We start from the raw sequence: 16,789 nt of genomic DNA, 5'->3' as shown, positions 1-16,789 counted from the left end.
AAGGGACCATTGCTATGAGGCTTAAGCCTAATACAACACCCATAGGATATAGATTATTGTTTTGATATTTTCATAACATACATTTGACATTATAATATACAATAATCAATTTTATTTTGCTCAATGTCTCATGTTTTGGTCCATAATTTTAAAACCTGCATCTGTATTTTGATAACAGTGTGACCTTTTATTGACCTTAGATACCCATATTGCACCTCATAGGACATTCACTTTTGCTTTTTGTAATAATTTTAATAATAAATGCAAAATAGAAAAAATAAAAGAGGACAAACAATATTAGATTTTTAGTAAGGGTTTGCAACAAGAATAATGAATAGAAATCTCGCTAGTGTATTATCTCACTGCTGCAAGTGCTTCCCAAATAAACCCGACCACAAAATACAACCCTTATCATTGGCTGAGGCACATGTCAATCATGTTTCAATCCCACACACGATAGGCCGGTTGGATACAAACGGGCCCTGTTCTCAACGCTGATTGGCTCTTCGCCACGTCGGTCATAAAGCTACGCCGTTGCGTTTCCCAGAACGTGTGATGAGAGCAGCGGTCACAGGAAGCATCGCTGCCTATTTCATATTTATAACGATAAAGACGGGAGAAGCGTTGGGTTTCGAGGTCAGGGGTTACAAATAAAGACGGCAAAATTATTTTTGAATAATTTCAAGTTGGCTTGTCGTGGACGTGAGATCAATTTTTTGATGGTTTGGCGTTGATATCGGCGATGTTTACTGTTTAGCCTGACTGGCGTGTGTATGTATAAAGGGTTTCGCCAGTTAACGGGAGCGTGTAGCTGTGTAGCTGCATATTAGGCAGAAAAACACGGAATAACATTTAATATTTCTTCACCTGTGTCGTGGCTGGCGGCGAGCCAATAATTGACTCTGGAGCAGGACACGGAGGTAAGTGAACAGATTTTCTCACAAGAAGCTGTTTACTTTTGTCCTGCCGTGTTTTCATTTATTGATGGAACGAAACATCCCTAACACGTAGCAGAGAAAATAGCTAGCTAACAGAACACAGCGTTAGTCTCACCCATTATCTGTGTGAAATGTAAAGAGACGCACAGCGAGTCCTATCTACCGTCTGTCATCATGTTAGACAGCAGTGGCGGAGCTAGAGGTGGACACTTCTCTACCACCGGACATACTTTACCACTGTCGTGAAGGTACATACTATCTTTAAATCATGATGACTACAAGCTAGCACCGAAAAATCTGTACATGTATTATGTTTTGTCAATATGAAATACACACTGACCTTGACGGTACATTTAATAAAAGTTCAGGCCATATTTTCATTATTACCATTTGAAAAACATGGAGTATAAGATAGGTTTTCACAATTCTTTACATTAAAATGTGCCTTTACCTGTTACCGTCAAAGCGAATCTTGGGAAGAAGAACCACAAGGTGCAACTTGAAACACAACATAAATACATGACATGACATAAATAGAGAGTGCAATAGCTATTGATGTAGCTATCATTACTGCTTCATTTAATAATATTTCATAATATTTGCTTCTTATGCTAAGTCAAGGAATGTTTTGGTGTTCAATTGTAGCTAAATGTGTACGTGAGAGGGACATGTCAATAACTTAATTTATAAATGTCCTCAATCATATCACCCATTGGCTTGATTTCCAAAGAAAAGAGAAAAACCCTTATTGGATGACGACTACCTATGAGGTGTGTGTATCCATCAGTGTGGATTGGAAGGGTAGTTGAGTACATCAGAAATACACAGATCTGCCACAGTGACGTAGCTACCAGATTTAATGTTGTGGATGATCAATGTATATTATGGAATAACTGATACACACTCTTAAACAGGCTTTTGAATTTTGTTTGTGAGCATGCATGTGTGCCCCCATTCCTCATGCGGGTGTCATGACTGAGTCCATTCATTCAGGATGGAGAGGGCTTCCTGACCAGTTACTTTAAGTACTCAAAGGGTGGAGTGTGTCTGTAGGTTTCCACACACAAATGCATACTGAAACAAACTCGAGAAACGCCATGTGTGGAAAAAGTTACACTCTAAAGCTTCTGCCTTAAGTTGGCTTCATTTCAACTTCCAAGAAATCCACACATGTGAGGAGTCTTAGTCTGAGTGTGTTAAAAATATTCATTCACTGATCTGATCTCAAAGTAGTTAAGTCTTATTCAAAGGCAGTTACAAGCATAGTTATCTGTCACTAGCCATCTTATTTTTACCCCAAAATTTGACTCATTGTCCATATGTAGATTATAGATTGTCAGGTTTGAACCATGACTCTTTCAGCAGCATACATTTTACTCCATATTTTGAGGCTACATTCAAATTGCTGTCCTCACTAGAGCGTAGTCATGAAGTCTTGTTTGTTTCACTGAGAGGGTGGATTTGGTTTCCCAAAGCCAAACCATGTTAGTCTGAGCTCAAGGATCAGCCTGCTCAGCTGTGATGTAACACCTTTCAACTGTTCAAATGTTGTTTCTTTTTCCACTTTGGTTGGAAAAATTTGCTTCAAACTCCGTCAGACTCATGACTCAACTGTGTACATCAATTGGTCTTTTATTCTGAAGACCATGGTGTCACCGTAGGAAGAACACAGTTGTAACTCTTGAAATTAACGATGGCTGAGTTGAATTTAATTGCCCTCTGATGTAGACCACTGTCACAGTAAACATTTTTAGTTATTAGCAGCAAAAACAGCGGTGTGACTGGTGACATTGTAAATAACTGCATTCATTTGGGTGAGGTAGTGTTGATATTTAAAATACAAGCTTACTGGTACTGACGTGACAGACCATTAGGGCACTAAAAGGAAATGACTCATTGTTTAAAAAAACCAAAAAAAACGGTAAAGTTAAGATTTAAAGTTAAAATTTAGTTTCGTTTCCAGGCTTTTCTATGGGAAAAATATAAAATAAAATAAAAGGTCTGCTGTTGAAAAAATAGTGTTGCTTTTCATCATTAACCTAACACTGCTCATTGTACAAAATAATTGTTGTATTTACTTGAGTAAGCTCACGCTGTCAAATGGAGCACATGAAATAGTCAGCGCACATGAATTGGAATGTAGTGACTGAACAAATCATTTTCAACAATGTAATTTACAAATTGCAAAGGCAAATTGCAAAGGAAATTAAAACATCAAACTCATGCACATTGGAAACGATTAATAATTCTTATCCTTGCAATAGAAAATGGAGTTGTAATGTTGATGATGATGGTGTTGTGTGGCACTTCTAAATATTAATCTGAACCGTGACTTTGAAAAAATTGTTTTGCACATTCAATTGCATTTGTCAGAAAAATCGGATTCAAAGAAGCGGTGTTTGCATTTTTAGTTTTCCTTGACTTAAAACTGTAGTATGTATCTTTCAAATATAATCCAATGTCCATTACATTCAAACCATTGTGAAATGAGTTCACACTTTTCTTACCAGTGATAAGATTTTGTGTCGCAATGTGGCTTTACCATGCTGCATAGGGATGTGATTAGTTTATGTCACGATAGACGGAGGCAACAGCAGCATTGTGCTAATAAAGCAAGACGACCACAAAACATTACAGAAGTTAATTCTACTGCTCAGAAAACCCAGGGATTTTCATGCTTCTTGCCACTGCCCACCCCTGTGCTTTCTCTGTATACTCACAAACTCTGTTTCAGGGAGGTCTGACAGTATTACTTGACAGCTTGAATCTGAGGCACCAGGTACATTATTCTTGATATAACCTATTTATCTACATGCCCAATTTAAAGCTGTAATGGTATTGTATGCGGAGGGTCCACATTAACTACTCATTAGTCTACTTGTGCTGATTTACATTTATTATATTGATGATTGGTAATGTTTTGTTTTAAGTTGAGCTTCCTTTGAGCGGTGTACTCAAGGCAATTTCTTACAACTCTCTGCTGGAACCTCTCAGAGTGCACAGTGTGCTAAAAGTGATTCAGTCATTTTTTCCTCAGAAGTAAGGAAGTGTTTTGTTTTTGTGAGATCACTGGGGCCAGGACGGGAAAATGGCTGGTGTTTAGACGAAACATGGTTCCTATCTCCAGGCTGCAGGGCTGTTTTTATCTCTGTGCGAGCTAATCAAGCCCATTCATACCTTTCTCTAAAGCTAAAAAAGGTTTGTATAATGAATTGTCCTCATCCACCCTCTTCCTCTTTACCTGCGTTACCCTGTTGGTAGCCTTAGAAACATGTTTCTGCAGCAGCCTGAATCATCGTGTTTCTCACTTTGAATCGGAAGCTTACTTAGTTCACTGACATGCATGGGAATGGGATGGGTGATTTTTCTTTTAAAAAAGAAGAATATTTGCTCTCTCTCCATGTACTAAGGATTTAAGTGCTTCATTGATGTGATGCATTGTTCTTGCTCTGATTTTTCCCACCAGTTATTTCAAAACTACTTGACATTTTTCTGTCCATCTATTTCTTTTGGTTTGATACTATCCAAGACTGAAAAATTCACAGGAATGCCTACTGAAAAATATGTGTGTACATTGCACTCTGCATTTCTTGGTATGAAACACTGCACACCATGAGCTAGGGCTGAACGATATGGACAAAATTTCATATCTCGATATTCATGCCAGATATCTCGATATCGATATGATACGATATGACTACGGGTTCGGTGAAAAGCAAGCATTTTTCAGAAAAATAAAAACATCATAATACAAAAGACTGTGGAAACTTTCCACATGGAAAGTGTTTTATTGATGAGAACTCACTGTGAGACTGTGTACACGGGTACCATGTCTTTTGCAATGTGGCATGTTATAGCGTCTGTAACGCCTTTATGTCTGGTGGACGTCGACTCATATGGTGTAACACTACTGAACGCATCAGTAAACACACTTAACTTGGGCTTCTTTTGGGATACCTGAGAAGTCCCCGGTGTTTCTCTCATTGTAATACACTCTTCGTGCAGCACGCGATGGTGTTGTTTCAGGTGGTGAAACATGTTTGTTGTGCTACCTTGGTTCGTTGCAATTTTCGCCAAGCACGACCTGCACAACACCTCGCTCGGGTTGACATCCTTTTTAAAATCCAAAATACCTCCAAATAATGGAGGATGATTTATGTTTTGGCACAAAATCGCCACCGGCCGCATTATCTTCTGTCACTTTTCTTTCCCGCTGTGTATGTCGTGTGTGTGTGTGTATGTGTGTGTGTATGTGCGTGTCTCAGTCTCCGTCTCCCTCCCGCCCTCCTATGTTTGTCATTGGTTGGCTTCAGCTGTCGTTCCACAGCAAGCATGAAATAAGGTTTGTGGTTGGCTGGCCGTAGTGGTGCATTCAAGGGCAATCGTAAAAATGAAGTTTATTGTGACTGCCAGAGCTGTACATGCAGGGCGAGCGCGGGGGAAAATCTATTTTGTTTATATCGTTGCTTTTTCGATATGAATATCTTGAATGTTCATATCTAGATATCGATACGATAACGATATATCGTTCAGCCCTACCATGAGCCATACATAGCATGATTCCCTGTCTATGTTAGGCGATCACGATAATATTTCTGTCCCAAGGATCTGACTCGTCTTAATGTGTGCTCAGGGGATCTGCTCCAGAGAGGCACTCACTGAAATGTAAAAATGGATTCCTTCTCCTCATTGACCTTTACCTTGTTTAGCCATTCATTTAGAATCGACATTTAAATCCAGACTCTTTTACATCATCGGGTCAGACAGGATGACTTTCTTCATCGGAAGCAAAGAGTGAAATGTATATAATTTAAGGGCTTTTTATGTAAAGCATTCCTGAGCATGTTTTTTCTATTTCAAAATCTGACCGTTAGTTATTTATTTCCCAATGCACTGGACAAACATACTGTATTCCAAATCCATAAAACTAATGGTGTATAACTAGGTGACTGTGCTAACTGAAACAGTGCAGATGGATAATCATGTTAACTTGTCAGCCACCATTGACAACTGCAATTCATCAACCGATTATTATTATTATTAATAATAATAATAATAATAATAATAATAATAATAACAATAATAATAATAATAATAAATGAATCAAATGATTTATTTATGTTAGTTAACACATTTTTATTCGCAGATACTTGATGAGTGCACTCAGTGTTTTTATCCAGGTGTATCCAATACTGGCCGATATATAATGTTTTCATAATCGGCATTGCACTGATTCCTAAAGACTATCATTGGCCATAGAAAAAGAGATATGGGTAGACCTCTACTGAAGATTGAAGCAAAAAGGACAGCAATCACCAGAAAGTGGCAAAATGGTGTTTATCAGCACATTCTTGAAATAGGCTGTACTTGTCTGTTGCGAGAAGTGACAACTGTTTTTTTTTTATTGAAGGCGTCCCTGTTAGCTGTCAATTAAATTTTCCTGCCAAGTTTTGCAGTTGCAGCTGTGATTTAAAAAGTGCAAAACTGTTGAGCAGCACTATCCCAGGAAAGCAAAAGTTGGTGTGTGTAGTGTAGCTAAAGTTTGTAAGCATAAGCTGCTGGTTATATCACACCAAATAAGGCTGCAACAATAAAAACCCCACCCCGAGCGTATTGGGTGTGTTTTATTGGTAATGAATTGAACTTTGGTAATCGGATAGTTCCGTGTAGTCCTCTTCACTGTCTGATGAAAAGCATATTGTCAATTGTTTTTTGATGGATGATCAATTTATCCATCAAAAATATTCTCATCACGCTAGTTGAAGCAGTGTCTGGCCTGATAAGCTCTTCTTCTTCTTCTTCAGGATAGTGTGGCCATGACGGGAGGGACTGCAGCCGCCCTTCCCATGAGCAACCACACCAGAGAGAGAGTGACTGTGGCAAAGCTGACGCTGGAAAATTTCTACAGCACTCTGCTCACCCAGCACGAGGAGCGGGAGATGAGGTAAAACCCTGCTTTCACAGCCGACAGTACACACAACCCACATATTACACAGAAACACACCTGACCCCATCGCACCTAATGCTCGTTCACAGAATCATTGTATCGTGGAACCCTGTGATTCCCACCCCTGCTATTAACTGCTATGAGTTCAAGACTACTTGTCACAGCAATTGCGTGTAGCATCTCATGCACCCTGTTGTTCACACGGGGAGTGTAGCTAGTATATAGCTGCTGCAAGAGAAAGTCTGTCTGTTTCATACTTTAAAAAACAGCTGATAATTGTTATGTTGTGTATGCAACTACAAAAACTAGAATACAATGCGACTGCGGGAAAAAGTCTGTTGGTCAATCCCTTAGTCAGGAAGTGAAGTAAAAAAAACAATGGAGGCAGCAGCTCTGAGTCCCATGGTCAGTCTGTCTGAATCCTTTGACTGTTTGCCTATGTTAACAATGCAGCCCGGTTGAGAAAATTATTATTACTTTATTATTTATTATTTTTGTGTGCAAAGCAGGGATGAGGGCGTGGCGTCATGATGGCGACCCTACATGAAACTGGAACTCAAAAATGCAATAGCTAACTCGTTGCAAGATTTGCAATAATCAAATGAATCTAAAAGTCAAGTTATTAAAGTTTGCATTCATTTGATTCGGTTGCAAAATTATACATATTTAAACATTTGATAAAATTGCAATGCAATCCCAGTTAACTTTTGAGCTGATTAATCATGATAAAAAATATATTATTTTTTGACAGGCCTATGTAAAGTCAGCTGTTATGTATCAGATATCACTTCAGACACCAGTGTAAAGCTAACTACGAAGAGGTGTTTCATCACAGGTGTGTGAACACAACAAAGTGCATCTAATAATCGGCCTCTTGTGCTCTCATGTTACATGAGAGCTGATATCTGGTTCAGGTAACATGGATGATTCCTGTGGCTGACTGGCTGTATAAACTAAGAGAGGATTTATTTTCAGTGTTTAACACATTTTAGGTCATCTGATCCTTCATTGTATGTCCCCACTTACAAATGTACAAAGGCATCACTGTGTTATTCATATTTTTATTTATATTATGGTTTTTGTTAATCATAGGCAGAAAAAGTTGGAGAAAGCAATGGATGAAGAAGGTTTACCAGATGAGGAGGTACAGCTTTTCCTTTTTTGTCTCACTTCTAAATCTCAGATTTTTTTTCCCTTTACATTCTTCTATATCATATGTGAACTTTTTTAAACCGCTGAGGGTTTTTCTGTGTTTTGCAGAAAGTAATGCGGCGCTCCCAGCATGCCCGCAAGGAGACGGAGTTTTTGCGACTCAAGAGGACGCGATTGGGCTTGGATGACTTTGAGTCACTTAAAGTGATTGGACGGGGTGCTTTTGGAGAGGTACATTAAAACTCTGTTCATTTCAGAATTGTTGCTGTGCAGGTGTTGAAAACTCAAAGGTATCAGGATTGTGTATCTGTGCTTTTTTTGCAGTGTCAATTTCAACTCCTCAATGTACTTTCAATGCACCAATATTTTAATGTCTCCTCCTGCAGGTACGTTTGGTGCAGAAAAAAGATACAGGCCACATCTATGCCATGAAGATTTTGAGAAAAGCAGACATGCTGGAGAAGGAGCAGGTAAGCATTTGTCAGCTATGTTTACAAGGCACCTTGATAGAACCACTGCTGCACCTGCAGTCATGTTGTGTGCAGTCTTAATTTGTCCAATCTCTTTCTGTAGGTCGCTCATATCCGGGCAGAGAGGGATATTCTAGTGGAGGCAGACGGAGCCTGGGTGGTCAAGATGTTCTACAGCTTCCAGGACAAGAGGAACCTCTATCTTATCATGGAGTTCCTGCCTGGAGGTATGTTTCCTAATTAATTCATTTTTAGTCCATAAAATGTCAGAAAATCGTGTAAAATGTCATTTAGTTTTAATGTCAAATTGATGACATCCATAAACAAGCCATTTACAGACATGAAACTATAACATGATCACACTTATGAAACTGTTATTTTATAATAAATCCACTCACCCTTTAAATGATTATCAATCTAACCAGTTTATATTCAAATAATGCCAAGGGAACACTTTTCCTAGTTGTTTCTGAAATGTACCTTGTATAATCACTTTGTATACTCTGAAATAAAAGTACTGAACAAAATTTACATTACAAGAATTTGAAGGAAATCATAATATTCTTGTTTCCAGGTGACATGATGACCTTGCTGATGAAGAAGGACACTCTCTCAGAAGAAGCCACCCAGTTCTATATCGCCGAGACTGTTTTGGCCATTGACTCCATCCACCAGCTGGGCTTCATCCACAGAGACATCAAACCTGACAACCTGCTGCTGGACTCTAGGGTGAGACACCACGCACAGAAATTTGGTAAAGCCTAGAGTGTGTGCTCATCTTTTCACGATCAAATGTCTCTTTGCTCCCAGGGCCATGTGAAGCTGTCAGACTTTGGTCTGTGTACAGGACTGAAGAAGGCCCACCGCACTGAATTCTACAGGAACCTGACGCACAACCCACCCAGTGATTTCTGTTAGTAATTCATTTAATATACACAATGTTACCAGATCCAGACACAAAAGTTTACTTGCACTGTAATACATTTCAGACACACTGAAAACTTGTACTCCTGACTGTTCATGCTCGTCCTGTGCGTTCTTTCTTGCAGCCTTTCAAAATATGAACTCCAAGAGGAAAGCAGAAACCTGGAAGAAGAACCGCAGGCAGCTGGTAAGGATCTGACATTTTACTGTGATGAAGCTGGTGTTTCATGTGTTTCATATGTTTGCACACATTAATAAAGTGGTTTTCTTTTTTTAACCAAGTCCTCTAATAAAACCAGTAAAAAGCTCTCAGTGTGTGAAACTAGTGAGAATTAGTGACATCTAATGGTGGGACTGTGGAGTGCAACAAACCCAAGCTCATCAAGTAACGTCTGTGGCCTTCACACACCAGAAAGGATGAACTCTCCCCACTCCCACTTCCACTCTGCCGTTTCCTCAGTCTTCTTTGTTGGTGTTGCATAGATGATAAATGATAAAATGTAGTCTCCTGGCTGCAAAAATGGTGTTCACTCATTGTGTGTTTTCCCCCAAATGGGAACCTAATTTGCAAAATTGACTTTATGCTCTATTATAGGAAGACCTGAAACTTAAAATTTAGACCTTAACTCCTTTTTCAATGTTATGCTGTAAATTAAGTAAACATCATGCTTATTTATTGATTTACTTTGCTTCAAACAATGCAGTTTGCAACCAGTGGAGTCACCCCCTGGTGGCTAAATGCTAGTACGGTCCTACTTCCTGAGCTTCACTTTTCAAACCAGAAAGTTGGGTCCTGTGCATGAAACAAATATCTGCTCAGGCTGCTTTAGAAACAGGTCAGCTCAAGATAGTAGATAAAGCAATCATCTCCTTATTCTAAGTAGATATAAAAGCCTTATTCTATTCTATGAAAACCAAACAAATGTATGGGTAGTATATTCAATTTCTGCCTATAAAGATTACTAAATCTTACACACTGTACGGTTAAATTATAACATGACTTTCTTTGTCAAAGTCTTCCTTTCCAAACTGACTGTGTGTGGCTTTTAGGCCTATTCCACTGTGGGGACGCCGGACTACATTGCTCCTGAGGTCTTCATGCAGACCGGTTACAACAAGCTGTGTGACTGGTGGTCTCTGGGTGTCATCATGTATGAAATGCTCATTGGTAAGCGGGCACTTGTCTGAATCAGAGTTTTTCACTTGAAAATTTAAAAAACGATAGAAACCACAGAGTGCTGTACACAGGAACAATGCACCTCAGAGAATATGTGTTTTTAAAAATCCTTATCGTCTCTCTTCAGGTTACCCGCCATTCTGCTCAGAGACGCCACAGGAGACGTACAGGAAGGTGATGAACTGGAAGGAAACACTTGTCTTCCCACCTGAAGTCCCCATCTCAGAAAGGGCCAAAGACTTGATATTAAGGTATTAAAATTTAACAGATTTAACAGTTATTCAGCAGTTTGTATACAGCAGCAGCGCATAGCCAACAATTAAACGCTCCCTCAGTTAGGTCTGGCAGATTACTTGACAGAGCCCATTTCAGAAAAAAGGAAGCAGGATACGACTAACAACAAAATCATGATGAACTACAGCTTTAAGATGACGTTTTCTGTCACTGTAATTTGTGTGCAATGTGTGTGTACGTTATAATGCAGTTACATTATCAGCCTGCTCTGTGTGTGTGTGTGTTTGTGTGTGTGTGTGTGTGTGTGTTGCAGGTATTGTGCTGATGCTGAGAACAGGATTGGAGCAGTGAGTGTGGAGGAGATCAAGAGCCATCAGTTCTTTGAGTCCGTGGACTGGGAGCACATCAGGTAGTACAGGAAGCATTTTCTTCTTACCTTCTTTTCAACAACCAAGGCGGCTCCTCCAGGAGCTTCTTCCTCACTCCTCAATCCGTCCATGATTCCCTCTGTCCTGCCTCCACAGGGAGCGGCCAGCGGCCATCTCCATTGAAATCAAGAGCATCGACGATACCTCTAACTTTGATGACTTCCCTGAATCAGACATTCTTCAGCCAGGTCTGTCTTGTAAAGTATTTTACATCACAATTGTGAAACCTATATTGATTTTCAACCTACTGAGCCAAAACTACACTACTTTTACATTTTGGTCATTAATATACTAATATAATGATAGCTTTAAATACTTCTTCAGGCTTTTTCAATCACATTGTATCCTCTACAGTGACCCAACTAAAATGATAGTTAAAAAAGATCTCTCTTCTTTTTGTTTTTGTACAGCCAATGCAACAGAGCCGGACTTTAAATCAAAGGACTGGGTGTTCCTCAACTACACTTACAAGCGATTTGAGGGTTTGACACAGCGAGGCACCATCCCCACATACATGAAGGCAGGCAAGGCCTGATGTGCTCACATGTAGAGACAGTGGTGTGGACAAAGAAAAAAACAAAACAAAACACAGACGTTTACGGACACAGGGTCGGGCCCTGGAGCCCTGCTGGTGCTGAAGGCTGCACAGCCTCTCAGTCTAAATTTAAGCTTCATCACAAGTTATCTACTGTAGGTCTGCTCAGCCGCTGCAAGAACACCCAAGAGCATTACCGCATTACCTCGGTTGTTTATATCGTATACCTGTGCTGTCCTTAGCCATAGCTCTCAGGCCACCTCACTAACTAGGACACTAACTCAGCCTATCTGCATGTTCAGCGGCATATTGCTTCTGGAGAGATTTTTTTTTCCCCCAGCTTGAAAACAAATCACTGCTTTGACATCTTTGCATTATTATTATTATTATTATTATTATTAATAATATGTTTTAACACTAATGGTCAAATTGCCTCTGATGCAATTAGTTCTTGATGTTGAAGACATGCACTGTAGTTAAACTCTGGATAATTAGTAAGAACTGGAACCCCTCACTTATTGTATGTGCTCATTTAAAGGAAACTTCCAGCATGATTTCTAGTGTTTTTGCCTCTGTTTCAGTTCACAAAAAAATCTTGAATGTCAGTTTTATTCAAGAGATGCTAAGCTCGTGATCGGGTAACTGGTAGCGCAACTTCTTCCAACTTAGTTTCCAGTTAAAGTGCAGCTGGTTGTCAGGAGAATGTGTAGGATGAAATAAGTTTTGCTGTCATTTTCATTTAAAGAACAGCGGTGTCAGTTCAGACTAGAATACCTCCGTAATAAAAGGATGCTTTGGACTGTTAACTTTTTTTTATAATCTTGTTTATTGGCACTCAGCAGTTAGCTGAACCTTGCTACTTTGCTTTGATAAGCACATGTTAGCGTTGTGGTACAGTAAAATAACTACGTTCAACTTAACACCTGCTAAACACGATCATCATAGAGAGCGCTTTACTGTGCCATGGTTAGCATTTAGCTCAACGCACCATTATGTCCAGGTGCAGCCTCAGAGACGTGCTAGCATCTGCTGTATACTCACCTTTGTTAGCAACTGTGTCAGTGTGGCTGCTGTTGTTTTCACTCTGTGTGTGCAATAATGCCAATAAGTGCTCCTGGAAACACCCACTGTAGTAGGAACTACCACAGAGGTGCTTTTGATTATCTGTCCATCTGTGGTCACCACAATAGCATTGTAGGGTACACTCATAAAACGTTACAAGATGTAAGTGGAGGGTTGTTGTGGTCAGTGATCGCTGAATGGCTGAGGTTGAATTTTAAAAATGTCTGGTTGTTTTCTCTGAACCTAAATGCTGTTATGAAAGTGATATGGAAAACTGTGTAGGACAGTAGCAGGTGATGAAACGTAATTGAGTAAAAACTCAAATCATGCTGGAAATGTTCTTTGTGACTTTGTGACAGCTCCGTGGGGCAGCTCCTCGTGTGGCGTTGCTGTTCTCAGACCATATGTGAGTGGAGTATAATCTCTGGGCTCTGTCACATTGCCAAACAAACTGCACTGTGTGCCACTTCCCTTTTAGCACCAGCGGGTGTGCTAAGATCTGTGCTACCATAAATTCTATTTCCCAGTTTTAATTCTAATCTGTCCAACAACTTAGTCGCTTCCTTCTGAGACAGAAGAAACATGTAAAGTGCCTTGCCGATCTTATCAGAACTAAAACAGAACAACTTGAATCAGAAATTATAATAATAAGTTATGGTGGGGAAACAACTGAAAGAGAAAGGGGGGGAAAAATAGACACACAAATGTCTGATCAGTCATATGGTTTTTATATGTTAAATAGAAGCTGGTAAAAAGCTATGTCATCAAAGCAAACACAGTGAACGAAGTGAAACTGTTTGGTAAGAACAGGTCAATGTGATGTATAGCTTGTGGTTTATGTCTTTGATGTTCCTAAATGTCTTAGTTGATATTGAATTTGTTTTCCATTAGTTGGTTAGTTTTTTCCTCCAAAAGAAAAAAAAAGAAAAAGAAACAAGGCTTGATTTTCCCAACGAAAGGAATCGTCACATCTGCTCCGAGCCGTCTCGACACACCGTGCTAAAAATACTTACCAAAGAACTCTGACCGTCACATGTAGCTGTCGCTTACTGCACTTAACTTCAAACTACCTGTTAGAAAAAACGTTTCTCAAGAAAGACGTCCTTGGTCATGGAATAATTTGCCATTTTATTTTTTGCCGACACATCTGTGGAGTGTCAAAATATCAGAGAGGCTAAAGACGTCCACGCAGGGACTGGATACACACTGATAACTTTCCCACACTGAACTACATTTAACCATTTAACTGTTGGAATCCCACGTGAAACTGTCTGTTGAGTTATTTATGGAGGAGGTGTTTTAGCAGGTTGAAAAATAAGTGTCGTATTATCATATCATCTATACCAGCCTCTTTGTTTTTCTTACATTTAATCTGTTTTACTTTAATCGAAGTAGTCCTGCTGAAAACCTGTTTATGCACCAACGAGACTGACCAATAATGTACATGGTATGCTCAACTGAGGGGAGAGACGTGTGTTTTCATTGTTTTACTTTATTTATTTTCATGTTTTCCTTGAAGGTGTTGATAAATCCGATTTTGTGATAACGTTCACCGTATTTAAAGTTTATGAGTTTTGTGTTTGCTTTCCCTTGAATTGAAAGGAGCATCCATTTAGGACTGCACTTTTGTAAAGCTGAAGGAGTAACAAGAAAGAGAAAGGGTCAAAATTGATGCAGCAGGAGCTAAAATATCATATAATGTCCTACTTTTACTATAAAAGATAGTTGTTTTTTTTTACCCTTTAGAACAAGTTAAGGCCTACAGTAAACTGCAGTAGTGACTCCCATGAAGTAAAATCTGGTCCTAAACAGATAGTACATATTTTTGAAATGGGGTTGTAGGAAGTACATGTAAACTACTTTAATAGTCCAGTTTTAGTTGGACTAACAGTCATGTAAATGTACTGACCATGTTGAAGTACCTCAAATCTAAATTGAAACATGACAGATAATGTCTGGAAAAATAATAGTCAAACAATCTGGATTATATGGAATACAAGACGACCCTATGTGGCCATTGTTTTATTCCACATTTGGATTCAACCTAAAACACACAGAGGTCAGAGGACGCTGTAAGAGGAGTCAGAGGAGTGTGTGCTCTCACTGGACGACAGCATGAACAGACACAGTGGGGGATTTTGCTGTTGCTACCGCCAAAGATTCCTGGTTGTGTGTAATCAGTGAAAGACACTTGACATAGACTGGATTGAAAAAAAACAAGCTAATCTAATAAGAATTGTTGAGTGAATGTGATTGTGTGATGAAGTTGCAAGTGACAAGAAGTGATATTTTCATGAAGTAGATATTTCGGTGCTTTCTTTTGTAAAACGCATGCTCTGTGCTGTAATAGAGAACTTGTTACAGTAATCAAAAATACATGCACATAGAAGGTAAGAGGAGGGTTAATCCATGCAATTCTATGTGTATACAAGATGACTTGAACTCCATTACTGTGCCACTTTATCTGAACAGCACTCAATGATGGTGACATTCAATTTTCCACAAGTTTATCATCTAATTACACTGGGCTTACAGCTGTCTGACTCACCCTGTGTGTTGTTACTGATCTAATTACATCACATAATCTGTCATTTTAGAGAGCATATTGAAATGCATCTGGGCTAATCTGTGTCAGAAACTCCAAAGCACCATGATTTTGCCGATAACAAAAAAACCTTCCCTCGTGATTAAACAAGAATTCGTCTCCCTGTGAACATGTAAATGGTTTTAAAAACCTCTCCACAGGTCAGCAGCATGTCGTGAGGTGTTTTAATGTAATGTATATATATCGTCATAGACACTTGAAGGAAACTGCGCAGGGTGAAAGAGGAATGACTCAATAATATGTTCATTCACAATGGTGAGTTTTTAAGTAGATGAAGTGCTAAAAAAATAATAAAATCAAATACTCACAACCCTAACACTCTTGAGGTTTCCTTTTTTTTTTTATTGGGTATGGGATTGAAACATGGCTGAGTGGTTCTCTACATCTGTGATTCCCAAAGTGTGGACGCTGTAAAGGCACTGCAAAGGAGCTTCGCGAGGTCATTCAAAAATGATTAACAATTGTAAAATAATTGGTGGTCATTGTTAAGTTATTGTGGATGAATTTGGACAATTAATTGATACATTTCATTTTGTGGTGTAGATATGCAGAGGTCAAAAAGGGATGTGTAAAGTTTGGCAACTTTTCTAAATTGACATTTCCCATAAAAACATTTTCAGAATGTTAATCCAACAATCCTGTTCCGCATATTGTAATTATTGTAATCAATATTAGTAATCCCTTTTGAATCCCAGATTTAGACAATGACGAACAAAATGACGTAATTTGATCGTGAAAAGATGCTTAAAATCAATCCTTTTTTTAACACGTTCACTAAAGAGCGTTCAAATTCAAAATAATAGAATGAATCGGGTCAGTGAGTCTAATGTCATTCATAAGTTGAAGTTTTTTTCATTAAACATCTGCAACATTAATTGTATTTTTTTAATAATCACTCAATTATTAGTTTTTTCCCTTCAAAATCAAACTGAATACTAAAGATTAGTTTTATTCTCTAAAGTGTCCTTCACTTTACCCCCAAATCGCCGCTAGAGGGAGCTCTTAGTGCAAATCAGTGCGGCTCCTGTGAGAGGAGCATAAATGGGCTCACAGCTGTTCAGCTGGTGACATGTGCAAACCTGTTTGTTACCCACGACTTATGCTATGCATTTAAATGCATAAAATCACTTTTTTTAAGTATAATAATCACTTTTTGTCACACACACATTTATGATCCAGACTAAATCACTCGAATGCTAATTGGTCTAACGTGATTAAAGTATACATTTAGAGCTGAACAAATCTGGTAAATATTTGAATTTCTATAACAATTTTGCAGCCCGTTCTTACAGGAAACATTAGTCACCATAATCATAA

General features: G+C 38.8%; 1 protein-coding gene across 2 annotated transcripts; it reads left to right on the top strand.

Moving 5' to 3' along the window:
• Positions 1–548: 548 nt before the first annotated feature.
• Positions 549–15,788, top strand: LOC122766772 (serine/threonine-protein kinase 38-like). Of its 2 annotated transcripts, XM_044021928.1 has the most exons (14): positions 549–920; positions 6,743–6,882; positions 7,978–8,029; positions 8,146–8,268; positions 8,424–8,507; positions 8,611–8,734; positions 9,082–9,236; positions 9,318–9,420; positions 9,557–9,618; positions 10,482–10,599; positions 10,736–10,859; positions 11,156–11,251; positions 11,367–11,458; positions 11,681–15,788. In XM_044021928.1, exons 2-14 carry the CDS (start codon positions 6,755–6,757, stop codon positions 11,803–11,805), a joined length of 1,386 nt encoding a protein of 461 aa, XP_043877863.1. In that variant the 5' UTR covers positions 549–920; positions 6,743–6,754; the 3' UTR covers positions 11,806–15,788. The 2 variants fall into 2 exon arrangements, with proteins under 2 accessions (XP_043877863.1, XP_043877864.1); XM_044021929.1 differs by lacking the exon at positions 549–920 and having other exon boundaries at positions 6,496–6,882.
• Positions 15,789–16,789: the final 1,001 nt, after the last annotated feature.

The sequence above is a fragment of the Solea senegalensis genome, linkage group LG3, assembly GCF_019176455.1.
Source record: "Solea senegalensis isolate Sse05_10M linkage group LG3, IFAPA_SoseM_1, whole genome shotgun sequence".
Taxonomy (NCBI): Eukaryota; Metazoa; Chordata; class Actinopteri; order Pleuronectiformes; family Soleidae; genus Solea; species Solea senegalensis.
Note: the sequence above shows the minus strand (reverse complement) of the source record. Positions and strands in the feature narration are given on the sequence as shown.